Source organism: Asterias amurensis, chromosome 1, assembly GCF_032118995.1.
Source record: "Asterias amurensis chromosome 1, ASM3211899v1".
In the NCBI taxonomy this organism is placed as follows: Eukaryota; Metazoa; Echinodermata; class Asteroidea; order Forcipulatida; family Asteriidae; genus Asterias; species Asterias amurensis.
Window position 1 is genome coordinate 29,214,760 of NC_092648.1, and position 21,184 is coordinate 29,235,943.

The window sequence follows — 21,184 nt, forward strand, 5'->3', positions numbered from 1 at the left end:
CACGCAATTTCGAGGCATGTTTGTGTGGATCATTGTATTCTACTTTTACAACATCTTTCTACCCATATGCATTTTATAAAAAACGGTTACAAACGCTTTTCAAAGACCAACTCGACCGATCCAAGGCAACGTGTTCCTTTAAGAGCTTCGAATTCAAGTTCTGGTGCTAAGTCACCGGAGTGTGGGTTCGAATCCCGGTCGTGATACTTGTGTCCTTCAGCAAGATACTTTACTATAATTGTTTCTCTCCCCCAGGGGTATATATGGGTACCTGCGAGGGTAGAGGTTGATATTGTAAATGACAAAGCCTTCGGAGCGCCACAGGAGCTTAGAAAGATTAAAGGGATGTTATAGGCCCAATGACCAGGGGACTAATGTAAAGCACATTGATACGGTTTATTGTGAAATGCGCTATATAAGAATTTGTTGTTATTATTATTATTATTATTATTATTATTATTAATATACACAGAAAAGAGAATCAAAACTTACATCACACATGGTGTTAAAATAACACCAATGAAATTGTTCGGCAGTCACACAGGTGTTATTTTAATACCCTGTGGTGTTAACAGTCTTTTGATTCTCTTTTCGGTATATATTTTTGACAACACCCATGATGTCAACTTCATTACCCCATTTTTTTTGCAGTGCATTAATACATGTATTGTTATCATTTTGCAAAATTTAGAAGTTTAGGTTCCACCAGAAGGCATTAATGCAACATAACCTTAAGAAAAGCATTTTATAATTGTATAATTTTATGATTATTGTGTTTAAACGTTATGGATCTGGGAACAAAAGAGATCCACACAGTGAAGGGACCGTGAGCCACATTGTGGACATTATTCCACACACAGCCATACTGAACCGGTTAGTATGGGTCCTGCTATTATTATGCCCTTTTTTTAAAGAGTTCCCAAACTCTCAATAACGAAGTGTTACCAAGTAAGTTTTTATGTCAAAAAATTATTTTGAGTAGTAATACCTTTAATGACTAGTGTTTTGGGGCTTTTTTGTAAACTCTTCCATTTCCTCTCATTTACAATGTACGTTATTCCTTTTCTCAGAGGTATGCCGTGGTATTTTTGACTGTGCCGGCGTCTGCAACGGGGACGCCCGGCGGGACTGCGAAGGTGTTTGCAACGGCGGGGCCACCTTGGATTGCGCCTTCTCGTGCAACGGAGGCGCTTACATCAATAACTGCACAGAGTGCGTAGCAGGAAGGACTGGCCGACCGGCAGACTTCGGCACCGACAGATGCGGGGAATGTAAGAAGCAACAAGGCTACCGCGAAAACTGGGACTGTTATGGAACATGTGATGGGTTCGCCTTCATTGATCGGTGTGGCGAATGCGTTGGTGAGTATGTATAGGGGATACAGGGTTTAACCCGTCTAAATTTCTTATTTGAACATCCAGCTGTTGTTTCTCGAATATTTTGTTTCGTCCTCTTTGAGTTAGATTGTAAATGGTTGTTTGTTTGTTGCTTTTGTTTTGTATTTGTCAGGCATTTCAAAACTATATCCTTTCTGGGGCCTGTAAATGCCCCCATTCTGGTTTGCTCCGTATCCATTACATAACCTTTTTCCATTAGTTTTCTTGACCTGTTCTTGCCTGTCTTTGACTCAAGTGACACTGGACACTAATTGTCAAAGACCAGTCTTCTCACTTGGTGTATCTCAACAAACCTGTGAAAATTAATTTGAGCTTAATTGGTCGTCAAAGTTGCGAGAAACAATGAAAGAACAACACCCTAGTTTTGTCACACGAAGTTGTGTGCTTTCAGCAGATGCTTGATTTCGGAACCTCAAAATCTAATTCTGAGGTCTCGAAATCAAACTCGTGGAAAATTACTTCTACGTCGAAAACCACGTCACTTATTTATAGAGAGAGCCATTTCATACAATGTTTTATACTATCAACCTCTCCCCATAACTCTTTACCAATTAGTAATTGCTAATAATTATTTTGAGTAATTACCAATAGTGTCCGCTGCCTTTAAATAAATGTAATTTATTTGTTTATTGTTGTCCTTTTTTCACAACTTATGGAAATAAATGATTGAGTTGAACAGAATAACTACCAATATATGAAGCCCAATTTATGGAAATAAATGATTGAGTTGAACAGAATAACTACCAATATATGAAGCCAAATTTTGTTCCTGCATTGAGCATCAAACATCAAGTGCCATGTAACATCAGAATCACGTCCACCCTATTTTCTTGCTTATGATTTGGGGGTTGCGATTTGCTATTGGCCTACACGAGTGTATGGTTCACATAATTACTTTGAAATATGAATGTTTCACACACATGGAGTTGCAGTTTGCCTCATTTTCAGTCACATCTAGCCAGAGGTTGAACATTTTATTTATCCACTTCCTGAGCACTGCTCTTGAGCGCTCGGTGTTATGGTAAAGGATCCACACTCAATGGTGGGTTGGCTACCTCATTCTTTCTTGGGTACAAGAGGGGTATACAACACAAATTATCGTTTTGCTCAATATTGACAAATGTTAAACAATACTTAATACCAAGCAAATAATTTGTTTCTTCTTTAGAACCAATCCAACTTTATAAACGTGGTCGTACAAAAGTGAATATGAAAATTACTCATAATCGCCCTTCTTAATTTTTGTCAGACTCTGATATCGTACATCACATTATTGCAAATGCAACTAAATAACTTGACTCTCAAAATTAACTGTTTTTTTTTTCTCAATCAAGGTGGTCAAACTGGGTTCAGTTATGACACAAACGACGGGAGGCTGGACTGTAGAGGAGTGTGTGATGGAGGATGGGTACAAGACACCTGTAACTATTGCGAGCCGGCACCGAGGTTAGGCGTGGTCTACACCGGTGGCAGCAAGTACAAGGACTGCACTGATGGTTGTATCCGACCAGGGGTGCCACGAGCCGTGGAGAACGAGTGTGGTGTTTGCGTCGGTGGTACGACTGGACTCAACCAAGGGGCAGGGCAGAATGTTTGCGGCCAGTGCGAGAGCGATCCAAATGCAGATGAAACCTCTTGTGCCGGATGCGATGGTGTCCCCAATAGGTGAGTAAGATGTGCAATCGCAGAGCAAGGTCCCTTGCTAGTTTTTTTTAGCACGGCTGCGAAATTTAGGAAACAAAGCACCTTGTGAGACAGCGACAACAATTTCGGTACTGACCAATATTATTTTTGAAGATTCTGAATGTTGTGAACTCTCGTCAAACCAATTATTAAGATATACAATTTGAACAAACCAAAGCGAATTATATCCCGAAAAAGGCAGAGCCCGTCGTTCCAAAAACAAACAAACAAACAAACAAACAATCAAACAAAACAAGCACTATACACAAAGTTTCAAACGTGTTAACAAAATAATGGAATCGAATCTTGCAAAGTTTAGAGCGGCGCAATGAATGTGTTTATTTTTATGTCTTCAATGCATATATTATATAATTCAAGTTATGTCAGAAAACTTTTATGAGAAAAACAGCTATTATTATCAAAGAAAAGGAAAAGTTATTTGGATGCGCCAACAATGAAACAACCATGATAAACTTTAGTCTAATAGAATGACCCATAGTCAAGTCTTGTGTTATCGTTGCAGTGGTGCCGTATTTGATGCATGTGGTGTATGTGGAGGTGACGGCACAGACTGTGTAGGCGTTGGACTCCTGTATCCTAACATTGTGCCAAATAAGGAGACGCAGGTAAGCAGAAAATAAACTGGCCTATCATGTTTGTAAGTGTGACGTCATGAGCCACACTCACAAACTAGTTCCATTGATTACCGGAAGCCCATTGGCCCCTTTGAAATAATGATAAGAGTGCACCAGGCGTACAGAGACAAAGTTACTTATACACCACAAACCGCCCATTTTAAAATGGCTTATAGGACGGCATTGGGCTATAGTTTTCCTTTGCTAGTTTTATTCAAGAAAAGTTGACTGGAGGAGAGTTTGATTAAAAGAAAAAAGGGGTACTTTCATAATAGTAAAAGTTGACTGGAGGAGAGTTTGATTAAAAGAAAAAAGGGGTACTTTCATAATAGTAAAGGGGGTGGGCTGGGGTGGGGTGGGCAATCGCTTTCATCGGGCAGCATCGTCTCTATCATTATGTAGATCGTCTTGAGTAGTGTGCGCACATTTCCATTGTTTGTCATCAAAGATGGCGTTGGTGCAAGGTGTTGACCATTACAATCGTCAACAACCAGCTCTCTTTATAATAACCACCGTGGCAATCGAAATGCTATATGCATTTTGGATGGGCTGCAAACCATTGATCGTTTAACCATGGTTTAACTAAACACCAACAATCCTTAAAATAGTCCAAACTAACATCAATACAAGAGGACGGAGAGAGAGACAATGGTGGACATAAAGGTTTTGCAGGGTGTAGACTAGCCTTGCTCAAGGCAGTCGCATTATTCGCTCCGAAAAGACGCAGCTGTAAACCCACCCGCCGTATACCCTGTGCATGGTGTGTGCGATCACACCGAATGACCCACCCGTATACAAACTGTCACATCGCACGAATACTGTTCACACAAGTCATCGCACTCGTACACCACTAACCGCATGCGGAGGCCGTCAGGCCGACAGCCTTGTCGGGTCTGTATCTTCCCGTTTTAATGTGTTGTATTGAAAAAATTCCAATAGTGGACGAAATTGGGGGGGCTCTAGGATATGCTAGTATGCAGCTCATGAATATGTATATCGTTCGTCAGACCTATCAGACAACACAGGATGTGAGGCAAATGAATTATTCATTTTGACGTCCAATCACGCACTTCCCTTATCACGACCTTTGGACCCTATCATGCGTCCGTGGTGGTGGTGTGTGAGGTAAACATGTCTCGTCTTTCGCGGGCATTATGGTAATGAGCTGACCGTGGGAACTCTTCGCTTATTATAGTAATGAGGTCAGTGGCTTCAACACAGATCCTACAAGGCTGTCGGCCTGACGGCCTCCGCATGCGGATAATGTACGGGGGGCATCGTGTCGTGCGATGTTACGCACAGTGAATACGGGTGGGTTTTACGCACAGTGAATACGGGTGGGTTTTTATACAACGGCGGTCTTTTTTTCGGAGTGAATAATTCGACTGCCTTGAGCAAGGCTAGGTGTAGACTTGATTCAAGTCCCGTTCTCGTGTGAGAGGTCTTAACATATCGCGCCAATAGGAAACTCAGGTCCCGCGTGCGGAATTACAGGTAGGGGAATGCAGAGCATCACAAAACAATAGTTTGCTGGCGATGGCCGGCACGGGATTGGGACTTGAGTCAAGTCTATGCAGGGTGCGAAGCATGATCTATCAATCTTATTGCTCCACGGGGCCATCCCACTTCGTATCCACAGATCGAAGTTGCATTTGGTCCTATTTATAGAGTCCCCCCCCCCCCCGAATAGGATCGATCAGGCAGCAGCACAGCGACCGCACGACACGGATCAATACTTTTAACTTGTTTATTTGTTTATGAGGCTTCTATTTTAGTAACTAAAATGCTCCCATTGTGATATTTAAAGGTTGGTGTGATGTTACCATAGAGTTGCCTGGCCAAACAAATAATTCAGATTTAGAGAAAAAGAACCTGACAAACCGCGACCGCACGACACGGATCAATACTTTTAATTTGTTTATTTGTTTATGAGGCTTCTATTTTAGTAACTAAAATGTTCCCATTGTGATATTTAAAGGTTGGTGTGATGTTACCATAGGGTTGCCTGGCCAAACAAGTAATTTAGATTTAGAAAAAGAACCTGACAAACCGCGACCGCACGACACGGATGAGTCAGCAGAAGGCGCCAAAGCGCGCAATGACTTTGGACGGCAACATTCTGCTGGAAAATACAACAATTATTTTGAGGCAAAATTGAGGCCCTTGGAGGGTGAAAAGGGTAATAGATTGGCTTAAGGAATTAATAAATGAAGTTAATAAATCAATTTTCCAAATTGGATATTTTTTTTATAGCAAATCAATATACAGTCATTGACAATAAAAAATGTTGCATTATTTGGACAAAATTCCGAATGTTTGTATGTTGGGTCTTTTAGGCCGGCTCTATGAGTATTTTAAAACTCATAGAGCCTAAAACTCAGCCTAAAACTCAGCGGGTATCACTGCACACTCTATAATGAAACCCCATCATTGGCCGCTTATAGGCCTACTTTCTTGCGGCCGCAAATTATTATCCCGCGGCCACTACTGACTGAGTATCTTGTGGCAACAACCATAGAGGTCACAAACAACTTACTCGATGGCCGCTATTGGACACTATTGGTAATTGTCAAAGACCAGTCTTCTCAGTTGGTGTATCTCAACATAGGCCTATGCATAAAATAACAAACCTGTGAAAATTTGAGCTCATTTGGTCGTCGAAGTTGCAAGATAATAATGAAAGGAAAAACACCCTTGTCACACGAAGTTCGTGTGCGTTTAGAAGGTTGATTTCGAGACCTCAAATTCTAAACCTGAGGTCTCGAAATCAAATTCGTGGAAAATTACTTCCATCTCAAAAACTATGTCACTTCAGAGGGAGCCGTTTCTCACAATGTCCTATACCATCAACCTCTCCCCATTGCTCGTCACCAAGTAAGGTTTTATGCTAATAATTATTTTGAGTAATTACCACAGAGCTATATATATTGATATATCATGAGTGTCCAGTGCCTTTTTAACGGGTGAAAATCAATAATATGAATGTAGTGCGCCCTCTCTAGTCAAGTCACGACACAGTGCTACAATCTAAGATGGTGGCATAAACGAAAGTCGACGTGTGTTTACCGTTCTTTCAAGTTGTAGTGGCCTTGGTTGGTTTGTAAAATGGACGAAACAGGATCGATGATGTTATTTCTGATGACTTGCTACAGATTTCGCCAGCTGGACTGTCATGCGTCTCAAGTACCTTTATTGTATGATTTTAAAGTTCATCAAACTAAAGCAGAAAATGCTGTGTGTTCTTTAAAAAAAAAAGCAGACGACACCGGTGTCGACAGCAGAATACTATTATTTCAGAAATTGGAAATGGCTTGACATCATGTTGGACACTGCACACATCATCGTCAACAGTGCTGCATGTGGTATTTATAGTGGAATCTTTCCAGATTAATTGTTTTTGTTTTTACTTTTTGTTTTTTAAGAATTTTTGTTTTACTTCTAACTAAGAAAGTCTTTAGACTATTCTAAGTTTGATATTCTCAATTAGACCCAGTTACTGGGGCGCTGTACTTCTTGTTCATGAAATTTGTCATAATCGGTCAGATTAATCCCTTTTTAAAAAAATTTGTCATTCTATATGATTATGAAGTTCATTCCGCTATTTTATGGCTATACGATAGCGGAACAAACCTCATAGTTCTAAATCTAAGAAGAGTTGGTGCCATAATGAATCCAACACTCACATGCAGAGTTTTCATGTAAGTCAACTTCACCTCTGACCTTTGACCTTGAATTGCCCTTTTGTTACAGATCTTTGTGATAGGTGCTGGATTTTCAGAAGGGTCTATCCTGTCGTGTCTCTTCACCGGTTCTGATGGACAGACAGCAGAGTCTAGTGCCAGAAGGAGATCTGTTGTCGACCTTGTGTGTGAAGTCCCAGTCTTGAGCCCAGGTAAGGGTTACCTTTGTAATCAATTATAATTAACAATAGATGTAAAAATGTTGCAGGATTCGAACTACCTCTACTCACTCCCGAGTAATATACCTTTGATTTTTGTCCCAGAACTCGGGAAAGTACTACGGGAGAGTATACAGTGCTAACACTAAGTACAGCTAACACACATCGGTATGGGTAAAGCCAAAACGAAGATAATAAACAAGAAATGAAATATTTTACCAGATAAAACTACATCTCTGGGGAACTGGCTTGCCCTAAAAAACGTTTATCTGGGATCAACTTCAATTCAGGAAGTCGCAAGGCATAAAAAGGAAAGAGGGGAATAATAAATTTTGAGTTATAAAAACCAAAACATGAATGGTACAAATTAATTTTAAGACAAAAAGTGGGCTCACCAAAATTCAGCAAAACTGATAGTGAAAATTTAGAATTTAAACTCCGAGAGAGCAGTTAAGATACTAATCAAATTTATCTTAAAATGTAAAGGAAAACAAAAATCAACAAAGCCGGAGACGTTTTCGGAGACAAAATTTTTTCATATTTTACGATAGATTTTATTTTTGAAAAATAAATTGCTTTGATTTTGTTGCAAACAGGGGATTATGAAGTTGGAGTTCGTCGAGACAATGATGTACCGACAGACATCACAGCTACCCTTAGGGTCTTTGCAGGTAAGTTAAATATCGACAATTGAGATAATCATCTCCTCTGAGATTTCTAAAAATAGTGAGACAAACTCAAGAACTGACTACGACCCTTTAAGCTAAAGTAGTAGTTCCATAGTTAAAAAGCAGGATAGTTCTTTTCAGAACTGTAAAGATCTGATATATCTATTTCGCGGTAGTAGAATAAAGATAGACGGTTCTATAAAGAACAAACTCTACATGAGAAGTAGATACACACATGGTGTTACTGCAAACCAAATATTAACTAAATTTCAAGTCTGCACTCGGATCAACAGCAGCCACTATTTGTGTTTAATGTTGTCTTGGATGATTAAACTGTATTATGAGATGTTTGACCTAACAATACTAGTTTACCGATCCAAAGAACAGCTTGTGTTTAGGCCTGTTACAATAACAACTGATAATAACATCAATCGGCACTTCTGACTCCTTAAAGCCATTGGACCCTTTTGGTACAGAAAAAAAAAAAAAGTTCACAGATTTACAAATAATTTACAGGGTTTACAGAAGGTAATGGTGAAAGACTTCTCTTGAAATATTATTCCATGAAATGCTTTACTTTTTGAGAAAACAGTAAAACAATATCAATTCTCGATAGCGAGAATTACGGATTTATTTTAATACATGTCCTGACCACGGCGAAACGCGCGGATACAAGGGTGGGTTTTCCCGTTATTTTCTCCCGACTCCGATGACCGATTGAGCCTAAATTTTCACAGGTTTGTTATTTGATATAGAAGTTGTGATACACGAAGTGTGGGCCTTGGACAATACTGCTTACCGAAAGGGTCCAATGGCTTTAAGAAACCACTATTAATTTTATTATTATTATAACTATTTGTGTTATTATTTTGTATTGAAGACATTGCCGTAGTGAGTTTGCAGCCAGATAGTATCATTGTGAACCGGTCTCTGGATACGTTCAATGGTACTCTGAGTGTGGCAGCTGGATCATTCTCAACACTGCGATCTTACTCTACCAGTGAATGGACCGTACAGCCTGCGATAGCAGTCACCCCTGATGACGGTAATGAATAGTATAGTCAAACAAAACAAATAGTGTAGTTTATTTATTTATTTCTTCTTTACCCTGGGCAAACCTCTCAGTGAAACAATGTTACCAAATTATTTTTAAATGCCACCATTTAGAAAACAAACACAAATTAATAAAGAATTTTAGTTAAGAGTTTTAGAAGAAGCTACTCGAAATAAATTATTAGCATAAACCTTACTTGGTAACGAGTAATGGGGAGAGGTTGATAATATAAATCATTGTGAGAAACGGCTCCCTCTGAATTAACCTACTTTTTCAGAAAGAAGCAATTTTCCACGAATTTGATTTTGAGACCTAAGAAATAGATTTTGAGGTCTGTAAATCAAGCATCTGAAAGCACACAAATTTGTGTGACAAGGGTGTTTTTTCTTTCATAGTTGTCTCCCAATTGAGCTCAAATTTTCACAGGTTTGTTGTTTTATGCATATGGTGAGATACACTACACCAAGTGAAACGACTGGTATTTGACAACTACCAATAGTGTCGAGTGTCTTTAACATTATAACATAACAAAATAAATAAGTTTATAAGGTGCTATTCCATCTAGATCATAGCGCACTTGAAAGAAATTAACATGGAAAAAGGTGAGTCTTAAGGACTTTACAAAAAGCTGATAAAGTAACAGATTCCCTAATGACAGCAGGGAGATTGTTTTAACCATTGGCCCAGCTACACTGGAAGCTTTTTGACCTAGATTTTTGTTTGCTTTCAAATTCCCTATACAAGTTCATAACATTTCAGGTCATTTGTCTTTGTCTTTTTTCTTTGGTTAGCAGGATATCGCCAGATATATTACGGAGTCTTTGATTTTGATGATACTGTCACCTTCAGTATCTTCAATAGCAATGACAATTTTATTTTAACACTATATAAAATATGTTTGTTTAATAGATTTTAATTCTCAATATGACTTCATAACATTTCAGGTCATTTGTTTTTGTCTTTTTCCTTTGGTTTGCAGGATATCGCCAGATATATTACGGAGTCTTTGATTCTGATGATACCGTAACCTTCAGCTTTGGTATGCCGTTCAACTCGATGCATGCAACAGTGTCTCCGTCACTCAATGGTGGAGCGTCTATTCTTGGTGATATAACACAGGAATTTTACGCTTACTTTGAGGCTCCTACCGTCCAGGAAATGAAGTTTTCACCAATTGGTAAGTTACCCAATACCTGATTGGGGATTGACCTGACTTCACAGTAAACTTAGTTGATCCATTTTTTGAGCAGTGTCGCATATCCAAATTGTACTGTATTGTATTGTAATAATACTAAACTAGTTTTGATAACCCTTATCTCATTATTTACTTCCCAATAAGTGAAACTGGGGTTATTTTATGTACAAACACAATCAACAAATTGGACCAACAGCTTTACGTTCTGTCCGAAGGGCAAAGCAGTATATTGGATACATGTGTCTGATGAGTTTGATGATTGCAGGGTCTTGGAATTTGTATTGTTATTTTCTTTCTATAAACCAGTAGACAACATTGAGATGGTATTTAACCTACTCCATTATTCCAAACCAATTCTCTCTCCATTCACAGGGGCCAGTATGTTTGTCACCTTTGACAAGCCCGTTGATTATGAGAGTCTGACGTCTTGCAGGGACATCTTTGCATCTGTCAGCCTCCTTGGCACTGGGGCTCGGTGTCTGTGGCTCAACCCAACAGTCCTGTATGTTCTTATCGGCAGAGGGAACTCATTGGTTGAAATAGGTAACGTACTTGGGCTTATTAAAACTTTCATATTTGTAATCGATTTTCAATGACATTTTTATTTAAGGGCACTGGACATATTATTTGGTAATGGTCAAGGACCAGTATTCTCAAATGGTGTATAACACAATGTGCATAAAATAACAAATCTGTGAAATTTTTGACTTAATTGGTCAGCGAAGCGATCGAGAATAATAAAAGAAAAATCACCCTCATTCAGATTCCTAAAAACAAATATTAAAGTACTTTAGTCCTGAAGTCTTTTAATATTTGAGTGAGAAATTACCTCTTTCTCAAAAACTACGTTACTTTAGGGGGAGATATTTTTCATGTTTTTAACAGCTCCCCATTGCTTGTTACCAAGTAAGTTTTTATGCTAACAACCATTTTGAGTAATTTTCAATAGTGTCCAATGGCTTTAAACAATTCCAACCGGATTTTCTTTACCTACAGGGAGTGCTCTGCAGATCAAAGCGGACTCAGTGAGGTCTTTCCGTCAGGATTACTCCCTGAGCACTGCTTCCGACAGCTTCTCCGTTCAGGGACCAGACACACCTGTCCAGCCGGTAGCCATCCTCACCGGTCCCCCTAAGCTCCCAAGCTGTGGTAATATTCAGATTGATGCACGACGCTCTACTGGTAGCGGTGGTCGACAGATGACGTATACCTGGTCGGTGTCCAGCACAGGAAGCACAACGGCATTGGATTCAGCTCTAGCTACTGCCAATGGTTTGTCATCTTTTATTAATAATAATTATTACTAACAGGGGTTTCTTATAATAGCACTTAAATCGGTCACTCAATGGCGCTCATGCCACCCCAATAGTAGTACCCTGGTCACTGAGCCATTTGTTTCATTCGTTAAACTATTTGAGGGGCGCTTGGGAGTATACACCCGTTGTTTCCAAGTGTACCACACCAAGCTAATCATATAATCACAAGAACCTTCTCTGCCCCCACAGTATCAGTTTACTCCTGGTCCATTATGCGTTGTACATCAGCCCATCCCAACACCTCTGGATGAGGGGCTTGGACCGAGTGAACAGTCAGTCCTTCATTTCCCTAGTGATTTCAGCTCATGCATCAAACCATTCAGAGAGTTCTCATCAGCCTACTACTGCTAATGAAGACTTGTAATGCAAACATAATAATATCCACCCTGTTGGGTTTTCAAGGCACAGTAAAACCAAAAACAAATAACAGAAAATAGACACAACTAAAATCCTTGAAAACTTGTGACATAAGCTAAGTTTTGAGCGGGGATTTGAGTTTTGTGGTACAAATACAAGATCTAAGATTAGCTAACCTTTGACCCTGTCTTACCATCGTCTTCTTCAGGTGATAACCCATCTTCCTTGGCCCTGGATGGAGACCTGATGGATGCAGACACAGACTACGTCTTCACCGTCATTCTGACCAACTTCCTTGGAGGGAGCGACAATGCGTCATTGACTGTACACCGAACAGGCATCGCAGCACCAGAGGTGAAAATCCTATCGCAAGGAGTGGATCTGGATGCAGTCCGTGTCTCAGACAGGTACAGTCAATTCAAAATGGCCTGGAATTACGTAAAAGCCATGGCCTTTGTTGCCTCTGGGCCTAAATTCATAGAGCTGCTTAGCGGCCGATTTTGTGCTTACTGTCTGATTTCCATTTCATAGCGCTGCTTACAGTAAGCACACAGAAAGGCGTGCTAGTCTTCTGGTGCAGGAAAATGAATGACGTAACAGTACAAACTCATGGCGAATGTGCAAGATGTTCCTTTAGTTTAGCAAATCTTTCTGATACAGTAAGCATACAAAATTGCCTACTGTTAATTGCAGTGTGATGAAATTGGGCCCTTGTCTAGGCTTTGGTGCCCATTCAAAAATCTACCATTGACTTTATGATTTTCTGATGGAAAGTGCGCTTTGCAAAATAAAATAAGTACTTGCCATCTCAATGATAAAGTTTCTGTCCTGTGAAACTTAAGCTTTTCATTCAATTTGTTCCTGTTTGCTTGATTTTTGTTAAATGTGTGAATATAAGCCAATATCATCTCTCTTTTGGGCTACTGATTATAAACCTAATAAAACCACTTTTCCAGTTTTGAGCTGACTGCCTTTGTGAAGTTCTACTCAGCATGTGTCCCTGCTGGTGCGACGTCATTTGAGTGGTCAGTGGACAACAGCGAAGTGCCACTCAATCTGAAGACACAGTTTACAAGATCTCTGTATGTTCCCTCAAGCAGTCTGCCAGGTACAGTCACCTTTATCTTACAGGCATGATCTTATTTCTACTATAGTCTGATTTCCGATTTGTTTGCCCTTGGTAAACTCAGAAAAATGGTGATTAAATAGCAAGAAACTTATATTAAACCCAAGGTCAGATACTGAGACCAAGGACATAGGGTGGGGAGACAGAAACTGAGACCAAAACTCTACGAGACCCGAAGGTTTTAGAACAAGACCAAAGCCAAAGGGTATCGAGACTGCTCTGGGACTAATATCCGAAAGTCACATACTGAGACCAAGTGTACAAGATTATCAAGACCGAAACTGAGACCAAGACCTTACAAGACCTGAAGTTCGAAGACCGAGAACGAGACCACAGGGTATCCAAACTGGAACGGAGACCGAAACCAACCAAGATCTTGAGACCTTCATGTACAACTCTGAGAGATAATTTTTTTAAAGATTGTCATCCTTTTTGGTTTCCCCAGGTGGAGAGACAATCACTTTCACTGTGCGTGTGTACAAGACAGACGCCCCGACTGAATATGTAGAGGCTTCGATCCAGGTGGTCACAATCTCCTCGCCTCTAGTGGCTGTACTGAAGGGAGGCTCTGAGATCACCGTGGGTAGAGACAGCGGGGTTGTGGAGCTGGATGGATCTCTGTCATATGACCCTGATGAAGAGGCTCGAGACTGGGTGTATGAGTGGCAGTGCTTACAGGTAAGAGAGTACCTCAAGAGTCGGGCATGATCTAGACGTGAACATGCAACTGGAACGCATTATTGGGCCACCATATGGAGGCAATCCTACTTGAGTTAATACGCGTTAGTATTTTAAATGGTCTAATGGAACATTCCGGCTGTCCAAAGGAATGGTGTGAGAGCACGCATTGGAATATTTGAGAAGGTTCCCACTGTTCTGAATTTTTTAGAGGCTCCTTAATAAGCGCTTGAAAAACCTAGATGGATTGTAACGTTGATTCCAACCCTTCACCAACAAGATTAACAATACTTTTCTGCAATGAGTCCTAATTGCTTCCACTACTCTATCCTATCTTTGCTTACAGACGACTGATAACAGTGCCTGTTGGTCCTATGACTCGGACAGTATTGGTTCATTGATTAACAATGGTACCAATGTGGACGGAGCTTACCTGACATTTACTGCTGAGAGCCTACAGGCTGATAAGCAGTATCTATTCACTTTGATCGTGTCTAAGCTGGATCGATCATCCTCAACTTCGGTCACCATCAATGCCGTCAATGGAGCACCACCCAAGGTAGGTTTGAGAAGGGATACTGTCCTAAGTTGGGCTGTTTGAAGCAGCCACAGATAAAATACTGAAAGGGACCCTGTTCAAAGTTGGTCTGTTTGCTACAACCATAGAAAACATATCACTGAAGGGACCCTGTCCCAAGTTGGGCTGTTTGCTACAACCACAAAGAACAAATCACTGAAAGGGCCTTGCCCCCAGTTGGGCATCTTAACCCAAGGCTGTTTGCTACAGCCACAGAAAATAAATCACTGAAGGGGCCCTGTCCATACTTGGGCTGTTTGCTACAGCAACAGAAAACAGATCACTGAAGGGGCCCTGCCCCCAGTTGGGCATCTTAACCCCGGGCTGTTTGCTACAGCCACAGAAAACAAGTAACTGAAGGAGCCCTTCCCCAATAGTCTTACTCTAGCAAGCTTTATTTTGTTGTGCTTAGCTACGTTTTTTGTGCTTAAGAAGCTCTATTATTTTAAAAAAAATTTTACCTTTACACTGATGTCCGAAGCACTGAATACTCTATACTTTCCTGAGCTCTGTGAACAACATTCACAGGCATATTACTCAGGTGGGATTAGAACCTTTGCAATTCTAGAGCAGATGTCTTCCCATCTGGCCACAGCTCTATGAAATAGGGCCCTGGCTGTCACACCTTAACTGAAGTTTTCCTAAGATGCTTTTTCACAATATTTGAAGCTAGATTCCTACGTAATATTCTTGTACCTCTCGATGACAGATTGTGATTCCACCTCGCCGAGATAACGGTGTGGTGAAGGATACAGAGCTGTTGTTCATGAGCGCGTATATCGAACACGCTACAGATCTGATTAATGTTACATGGGAAACCACTGGCACTGAATCAGGTACGTAAAGAAATTTGTGAACTGGGGCCAATTTCATACAGCTGCTTAGCACAAAAAATCGCTTAGCATGAAATTTCTTCCTCGATAAAAACATGCTGATAACCAACAAAGTTTTTATTTGTTACATATTGCTTGTTACTGGTATTCAGCTGTTGTTTGCTTACCCAGAAAATCACGTCAACATTTGGTTGGTAATCCTATTTTTATCAAGGAAGAAATTTTATGCTAAGCAAATGTTTGTGCTTAGCAGCTCTATGAAATTGGGCCGAGGTGTGGGGAGGCAGGTCTACCGACCACAGTAGTTAGTTTGCTTTTGTTTCTCCTTTCTTATCTGGAGTATTTTTTTATATTGTCTTGTATCGTCGAAATGGCTGAATAAACAACAATAACCAGTATCAACCAAATGTTGAGGGAATTCCATCCAGAGTTTTTCTGAAGTTTGACCCGAAATCAATATTCATCGGGCATCGGGTTGGCTGAGTGTTTTTTTTACCTGCCTTTTCCTCCTCTGGGGGCCCTGGTTTGAATCCCTTGCATGTGGATTGGGTTTTCAGTCCCTATCTGATGGTGCGGGTTTTCTTCATTTGAGTGGTCAATCATATAGTTGTTTTGGTAAAGTTTTCGGTAACACCATGCACATAATCTTTCAGTTGTTTTTAAATCTTGAATTTACAATGACTGAAATATCTTTCCTTTAAGCCAGGAAAATAGGACATGAGATTTCAGGATAAAAAATGGTTTTTATGATTCTCACTTCCTTTCAGGGTATGGTTTTATTGACTTTGAAGCATCCTCCAATTTCTTACTACCACCGACCATTTATCCTGTCAGTGCAACTTCATCGGCTGCAGTTGTGGGACTTCTCCCAGGTAAGCTCTTAAATTCAACAATTTCCAGATAATAGCGAATATTTTTTATGAATCATGCGCTTTGAAGATATGGTCATATTTGGGTAACTACTCAGAAACTAACTCAGAACTAGTTCGAAGCACTGAATATGTTGACAGCATATTTAAAATAGAATCCCCTTTAATGTTTTTTTTTTTGGAAAATTTTTTTGGTTATGAAAATATTTCACCCAATAACATTTGAATCTGAGAATCAACCATAACCCTTAAACTCCCAGCAGGGTGGATATGTGCACATTACAAATCTTTAGTACTGTCTCAGATTTCTGAGGTTTGGCGTCAGTACGTGAATGCTGCGACCAGATATGCAGTTGGTATCCATTGTCACCTTATTAAAGGTGGATGACATGGGCATTCTTGCGAAAATATTCTGTTTAATTTTTTACATTTGGTGATCAGCAAGTAGACACTGTATTCAACTGAAACTTTCGTTTATGACTTGTATTGTATCGTGTCTTTAAAATGTTAACTATAAATCAGCATTACGTTTATAGCAAAAGACAATTTATGACCATACCTTTAATGGGCATTTGTAAAACACACGCTCAAAGCCTGAGTGAATATTTGCCAGACTCAATGTTCCTTGATGATTTCACAAAGCCTAACCTTTTTGTATTTTGATGATGTTCAGGTGTTGTGAGTCGCGGTACAAGCTACTCAATCCTCATCACTGCTAACTCAGTGGATGTAGCTGGAGTTGTCAAGACTACCATCAGTGTCCTGACTGGACCAACATCTTGTGAATTCAACCTGCCTGCCAACTACACCGAGTTTGACGAGGTAGTTATGCATACTTGCCTGTTGCACCTACAATATAGTAGTTATTATTATTTATTAATTTTGTATGTATACTTTTGGTAACGAAACCAAGGATGCCTCACAAGTGTGTTGGTGCGCCTTACAAGCGACCACTAAAGTGTTCTTGTTCATCATTATTCCCCTACTCGGACTTTACGTTCATCTCAACAGTCATTGCTTTCTGCTACTAGAGCTTCTTCCATTTTTTATGGCCACAGATTTATTTCTTATGCCGCACCGTTTCTTTGGAATAGTCTTCCTGTGCATATTCGCCAAGCTAATTCTTTACAATGTTTTAAGTCCCTGTTGAAAACTCATTTGTTTAAAGCTGCTTTTTTGTAATTTGCTTATTTGTATCTTGTATCTTTCTCTCATTGTTTATTTAATTGTTTCTCTTTATGCACTTAGAGGCTTTTTGCATTAGGCGCTTTACAAATGTCTTATTATTATTATTATTATTATTATTATTATTATTATTATTATTATTATTATTATTATTATTATTATTATAAGCCTGAGGAAACTTGTAAACAATGGTGCTTGCTGTGTTTACCAGAAACTACAGTGTTTTAACACCCTACTCTTCCACGTTAGGCGTTCTGGGTTCTTTTATGTGCACTTCAATCACAAAGAACCTTCATCTGAAGAGAGATGGCACTCAATTTGAAAAGAAAATAGAACCCCACTCATTGGCTCAACCTTTTTCCTTTTCCAAGATTACTCAATTTAAACCCCAAAACGTGAAGTAACTATATCTGATAACTAGTAAATATAACTAGTAAGAAAACTAATAACTAGTAACTATAACTAGTTACTAAACTAATGGATATAACTAATTATCCACTACCTATAACTATTAAGTAAACTAATAACTATAACATGTAACTGTAGCTAGTAACTGAAACCCAAATGTTTTCACCTCCTGCAGGTAACCTTCAGTCTTGAGAACTGCGTCTCTGAGGCCGAGCCGTTGAAGTACCAGTTGTTTGTTGAGGAATCCGATGGCAGCGTTTCTGCCTTCAAAGACACCACCTCAGAACCAACCTTCACTACGGTCGGTGCACCTAGATTGACTGACTCCACAACACGTGTATACATCATGAAGGTAAGGTCCCAAGCAATACTGTACCCATAGCAACAGGTACCTAGCATAAGCAGCTTCTTGTCACCTAGATGTTGAGGTACCTAGCATAAGCAGCTTCTTGTCACCTAGATGTTGAGGTACCTAGCATAAGCAGCTTCTTGTCACCTAGATGTTGAGGTACCTAGCATAAGCAGCTTCTTGTCACCTAGATGTTGAGGTATCTAGCATAAGCAGCTTCTTGTCACCTAGATGTTGAGGTACCTAGCATAAGCAGCTTCTTGTCACCTAGATGTTGAGGTACCTAGCATAAGCAGCTTCTTGTCACCTAGATGTTGAGGTACCTAGCATAAGCAGCTTCTTGTCACCTAGACGTTGAGGTACCTAGCATAAGCAGCTTCTTGATGCCCAGACATCTAGGCACAGTATTTTTGGGGGATCTTATAAAACAAGTATTGTTGCTTTTACTCATGCTATGGTTAAAACTGCAACTCTCTCAGTAATCACTGAAGCAGTCCATCTCTTGACTTCGCCTCAGAAAAATAGACATTCCGAGATTACCTCGGGAGTCAAGGTTCTAATGATAGGACTCAAAGCATTGACTTAAAGTCATACTTGTCAGGCATGTTATTTTTCCTTCTTTAGTCTGATTAGCTTACACCATGTGTCAGTGTATGTCAGCCCTTGTTCTTAATTAAATTTTCCTACTTTTTCCAAGGACTAAATATCATGCCTGTTCTGCATATGATGATAAAAATGAAAGAAATGCCACATACACTACGTATTTACTTGTTTATGTTGTGAATGCTCCAGGTATGTGATGCGAATGATATTTGTTCCACGTATGAGACCAACTGTACCGTCCTGCCAAAGGCTGAATTCTCTACTGCGGAAGTAGCAGCCTACATTGACGATCAAGTCAACACACCGAAGTTTGCTGGTAAGTCAGAACTCGCTTAGATGAGATGCTTGTAAATAATTTAAAAAAAATGTGATTCAACTGTTGGGTTAAAACACTGAATAATTTAAATATGTAGAAATGCACATATTATGTGGATGATCTTCACATCTTTTGGCTCACTAGCTTCAGTAAATTTGGCCACAAGTGTCCACAGACTGCAGGCAGGGATGAATTTCTAGCATTTCTAATGTTCTTGGTTCCTAACTCTTCTAATGTTCTTGATATCCTCCATTGTGTTAGGTGATTTCTCCCTGGCCTTGACTAATCTGAACATGGTGAGTGATCGTGGTCTAGTCAATCGGCGTAGACGTCGTGAAGCAAGCGCTAGTACCTCCTCTAATACTGAGGATCAATTGGAGCTTATTCAGCTAACGTTGGATGAGACAGTACTGACCACAGATCGAGCTCAGCTTCTTCTAGATCAGACGGCATCCGTTGATCCAGCAACCATGTCACTCGCCGACCAAAGTAAGAGATGTGCCTAAAGATCAAAGAATTTACTGTTTAAAGGGGTTATACAAGATGGGTAGAGCTGACAAAATAGTAGCAGACAGTGGTCATGTTTTGTGTGATCAACCGTAAATATGAAATAACAAACCTGTGAAAATTTGGGCTTAATTCAGTGTGCGACTTCGGGAGAAAACTGTGAAAAATCATGCCCAATTTTTAAGCTTGTAAACTCATTTTTTTTAGTATGACTGGATTTCACAGGGAAATGTCTAGTTTCTAGTATGAGCTTTAGTTTATCCTCACCAATATCTTATAAAACCTTTAAATCAATTGATTTGATTTATCCCAAACGTTATTGCCATTAATTTGAGATTGATCACCAATTGTATACCGTCCCTTAAAACAGGTGTGAGCACTTTACATGAACTATACACACCTGTAAAAGTTTGAGATTGATCGGTCATCTGGGTCATGAGAAAATAGTGACAAACCTATTACACATTTTGCATGACATCAATTTGAATTTTTTTTTTAAAGTTAACTGAGCACTAAACTTCAAGCGAGAAATTAGTTTTTATTTATTTCTCACAAAAAAATTACATTTCAGACAGAAATATTCCAAGGGATGTTTTACTTAATTATCATCATTATACCGTGCAAGTTCTGTGATCTGTGTATGTAGATCTGTGATCTTAGCCAAATTCTGTAATAATAATAATAAAAATAATAATAACGAAAACTTATATAGTGCCAAAGAATGCTCAAGGCGCTTCACAGAGAAACAATTTAAAAAAACACTAATTGGGTCTTGGCCTGGGCATGCCCTGGGCTGGGCAAATACTGGGGCAAGGGCAAGGCAGCTATCGTCAGAGTATTGAGCTATAAAATGTTTGTAATGTTCCTTTAATCTAGATCAAAGTTGACAAGTGACTAATTCTTCTATCTCCCCCATGTGCTTATTTTCTGACAGGTGACTTTGTCGATCAGCTGGAAACCATTATCGATGTCTTCATCTTAGATGGAAGCTCGGTGCCCACCACTTCAGCTGAAACCGTGTCAAGCAAACTTGATGTCATTAGCGATGGTCTGCAACCGTCTTACAACGCAGCCATGTTGAGCAGCATTAAGTACGTTCCCCATCATCATGAATTGACTTTTTGGAACAGCTAAATATCTTGAAGAACAAGTTGACAAAGATCTGTTTTATATTCAGAAATTGTTTTGTTCATTCATTCATGATTCATTTATTCTTTTATTTGTTACATATTGTACACATGTACATGTACGTTTATTTATTTTGTTCACAGGTAGAGTAGCCCAGTCAGTTTTAAACCAACTGTTCTCCCTGGGGACCCTGGAACACATTGTCAATTAAACCAAGATGTTAACAGAAATGCAAGAATAGCAATTATGATGCGGTCTATGGGAATGATGTTCCAAATATGTGTTTATTATTTAGCAAAATCATTACTAATTTTTCATTCATTAAAACAAAAGTTGGTGTGTGATTGGAGTGGAAACATTTCGGCATGAAACTCCAATCAATAATTCTCAATTCTGTGACAC

At 39.5% G+C, this 21,184-nt stretch overlaps 1 protein-coding gene across 1 annotated transcript in view; it reads left to right on the forward strand.

Annotated features, from left to right (window-relative positions):
• LOC139942906 (uncharacterized) overlaps positions 1–21,184 on the forward strand; it is a 31,233-nt gene that overhangs the window by 4,065 nt on the left and 5,984 nt on the right. Inside the window, exons 2-21 of the mRNA XM_071939760.1 lie at positions 1,071–1,361; positions 2,732–3,062; positions 3,604–3,706; positions 7,466–7,607; positions 8,210–8,284; positions 9,162–9,326; positions 10,315–10,512; positions 10,903–11,073; positions 11,527–11,802; positions 12,412–12,610; positions 13,160–13,311; positions 13,775–14,007; positions 14,354–14,566; positions 15,294–15,420; positions 16,185–16,289; positions 16,960–17,108; positions 18,055–18,231; positions 19,021–19,147; positions 19,409–19,636; positions 20,589–20,745. Coding sequence (XP_071795861.1) covers positions 1,071–1,361; positions 2,732–3,062; positions 3,604–3,706; positions 7,466–7,607; positions 8,210–8,284; positions 9,162–9,326; positions 10,315–10,512; positions 10,903–11,073; positions 11,527–11,802; positions 12,412–12,610; positions 13,160–13,311; positions 13,775–14,007; positions 14,354–14,566; positions 15,294–15,420; positions 16,185–16,289; positions 16,960–17,108; positions 18,055–18,231; positions 19,021–19,147; positions 19,409–19,636; positions 20,589–20,745 — 3,619 coding nt within the window. The remainder of the gene's footprint in view (positions 1–1,070; positions 1,362–2,731; positions 3,063–3,603; positions 3,707–7,465; positions 7,608–8,209; positions 8,285–9,161; positions 9,327–10,314; positions 10,513–10,902; positions 11,074–11,526; positions 11,803–12,411; positions 12,611–13,159; positions 13,312–13,774; positions 14,008–14,353; positions 14,567–15,293; positions 15,421–16,184; positions 16,290–16,959; positions 17,109–18,054; positions 18,232–19,020; positions 19,148–19,408; positions 19,637–20,588; positions 20,746–21,184) is intronic.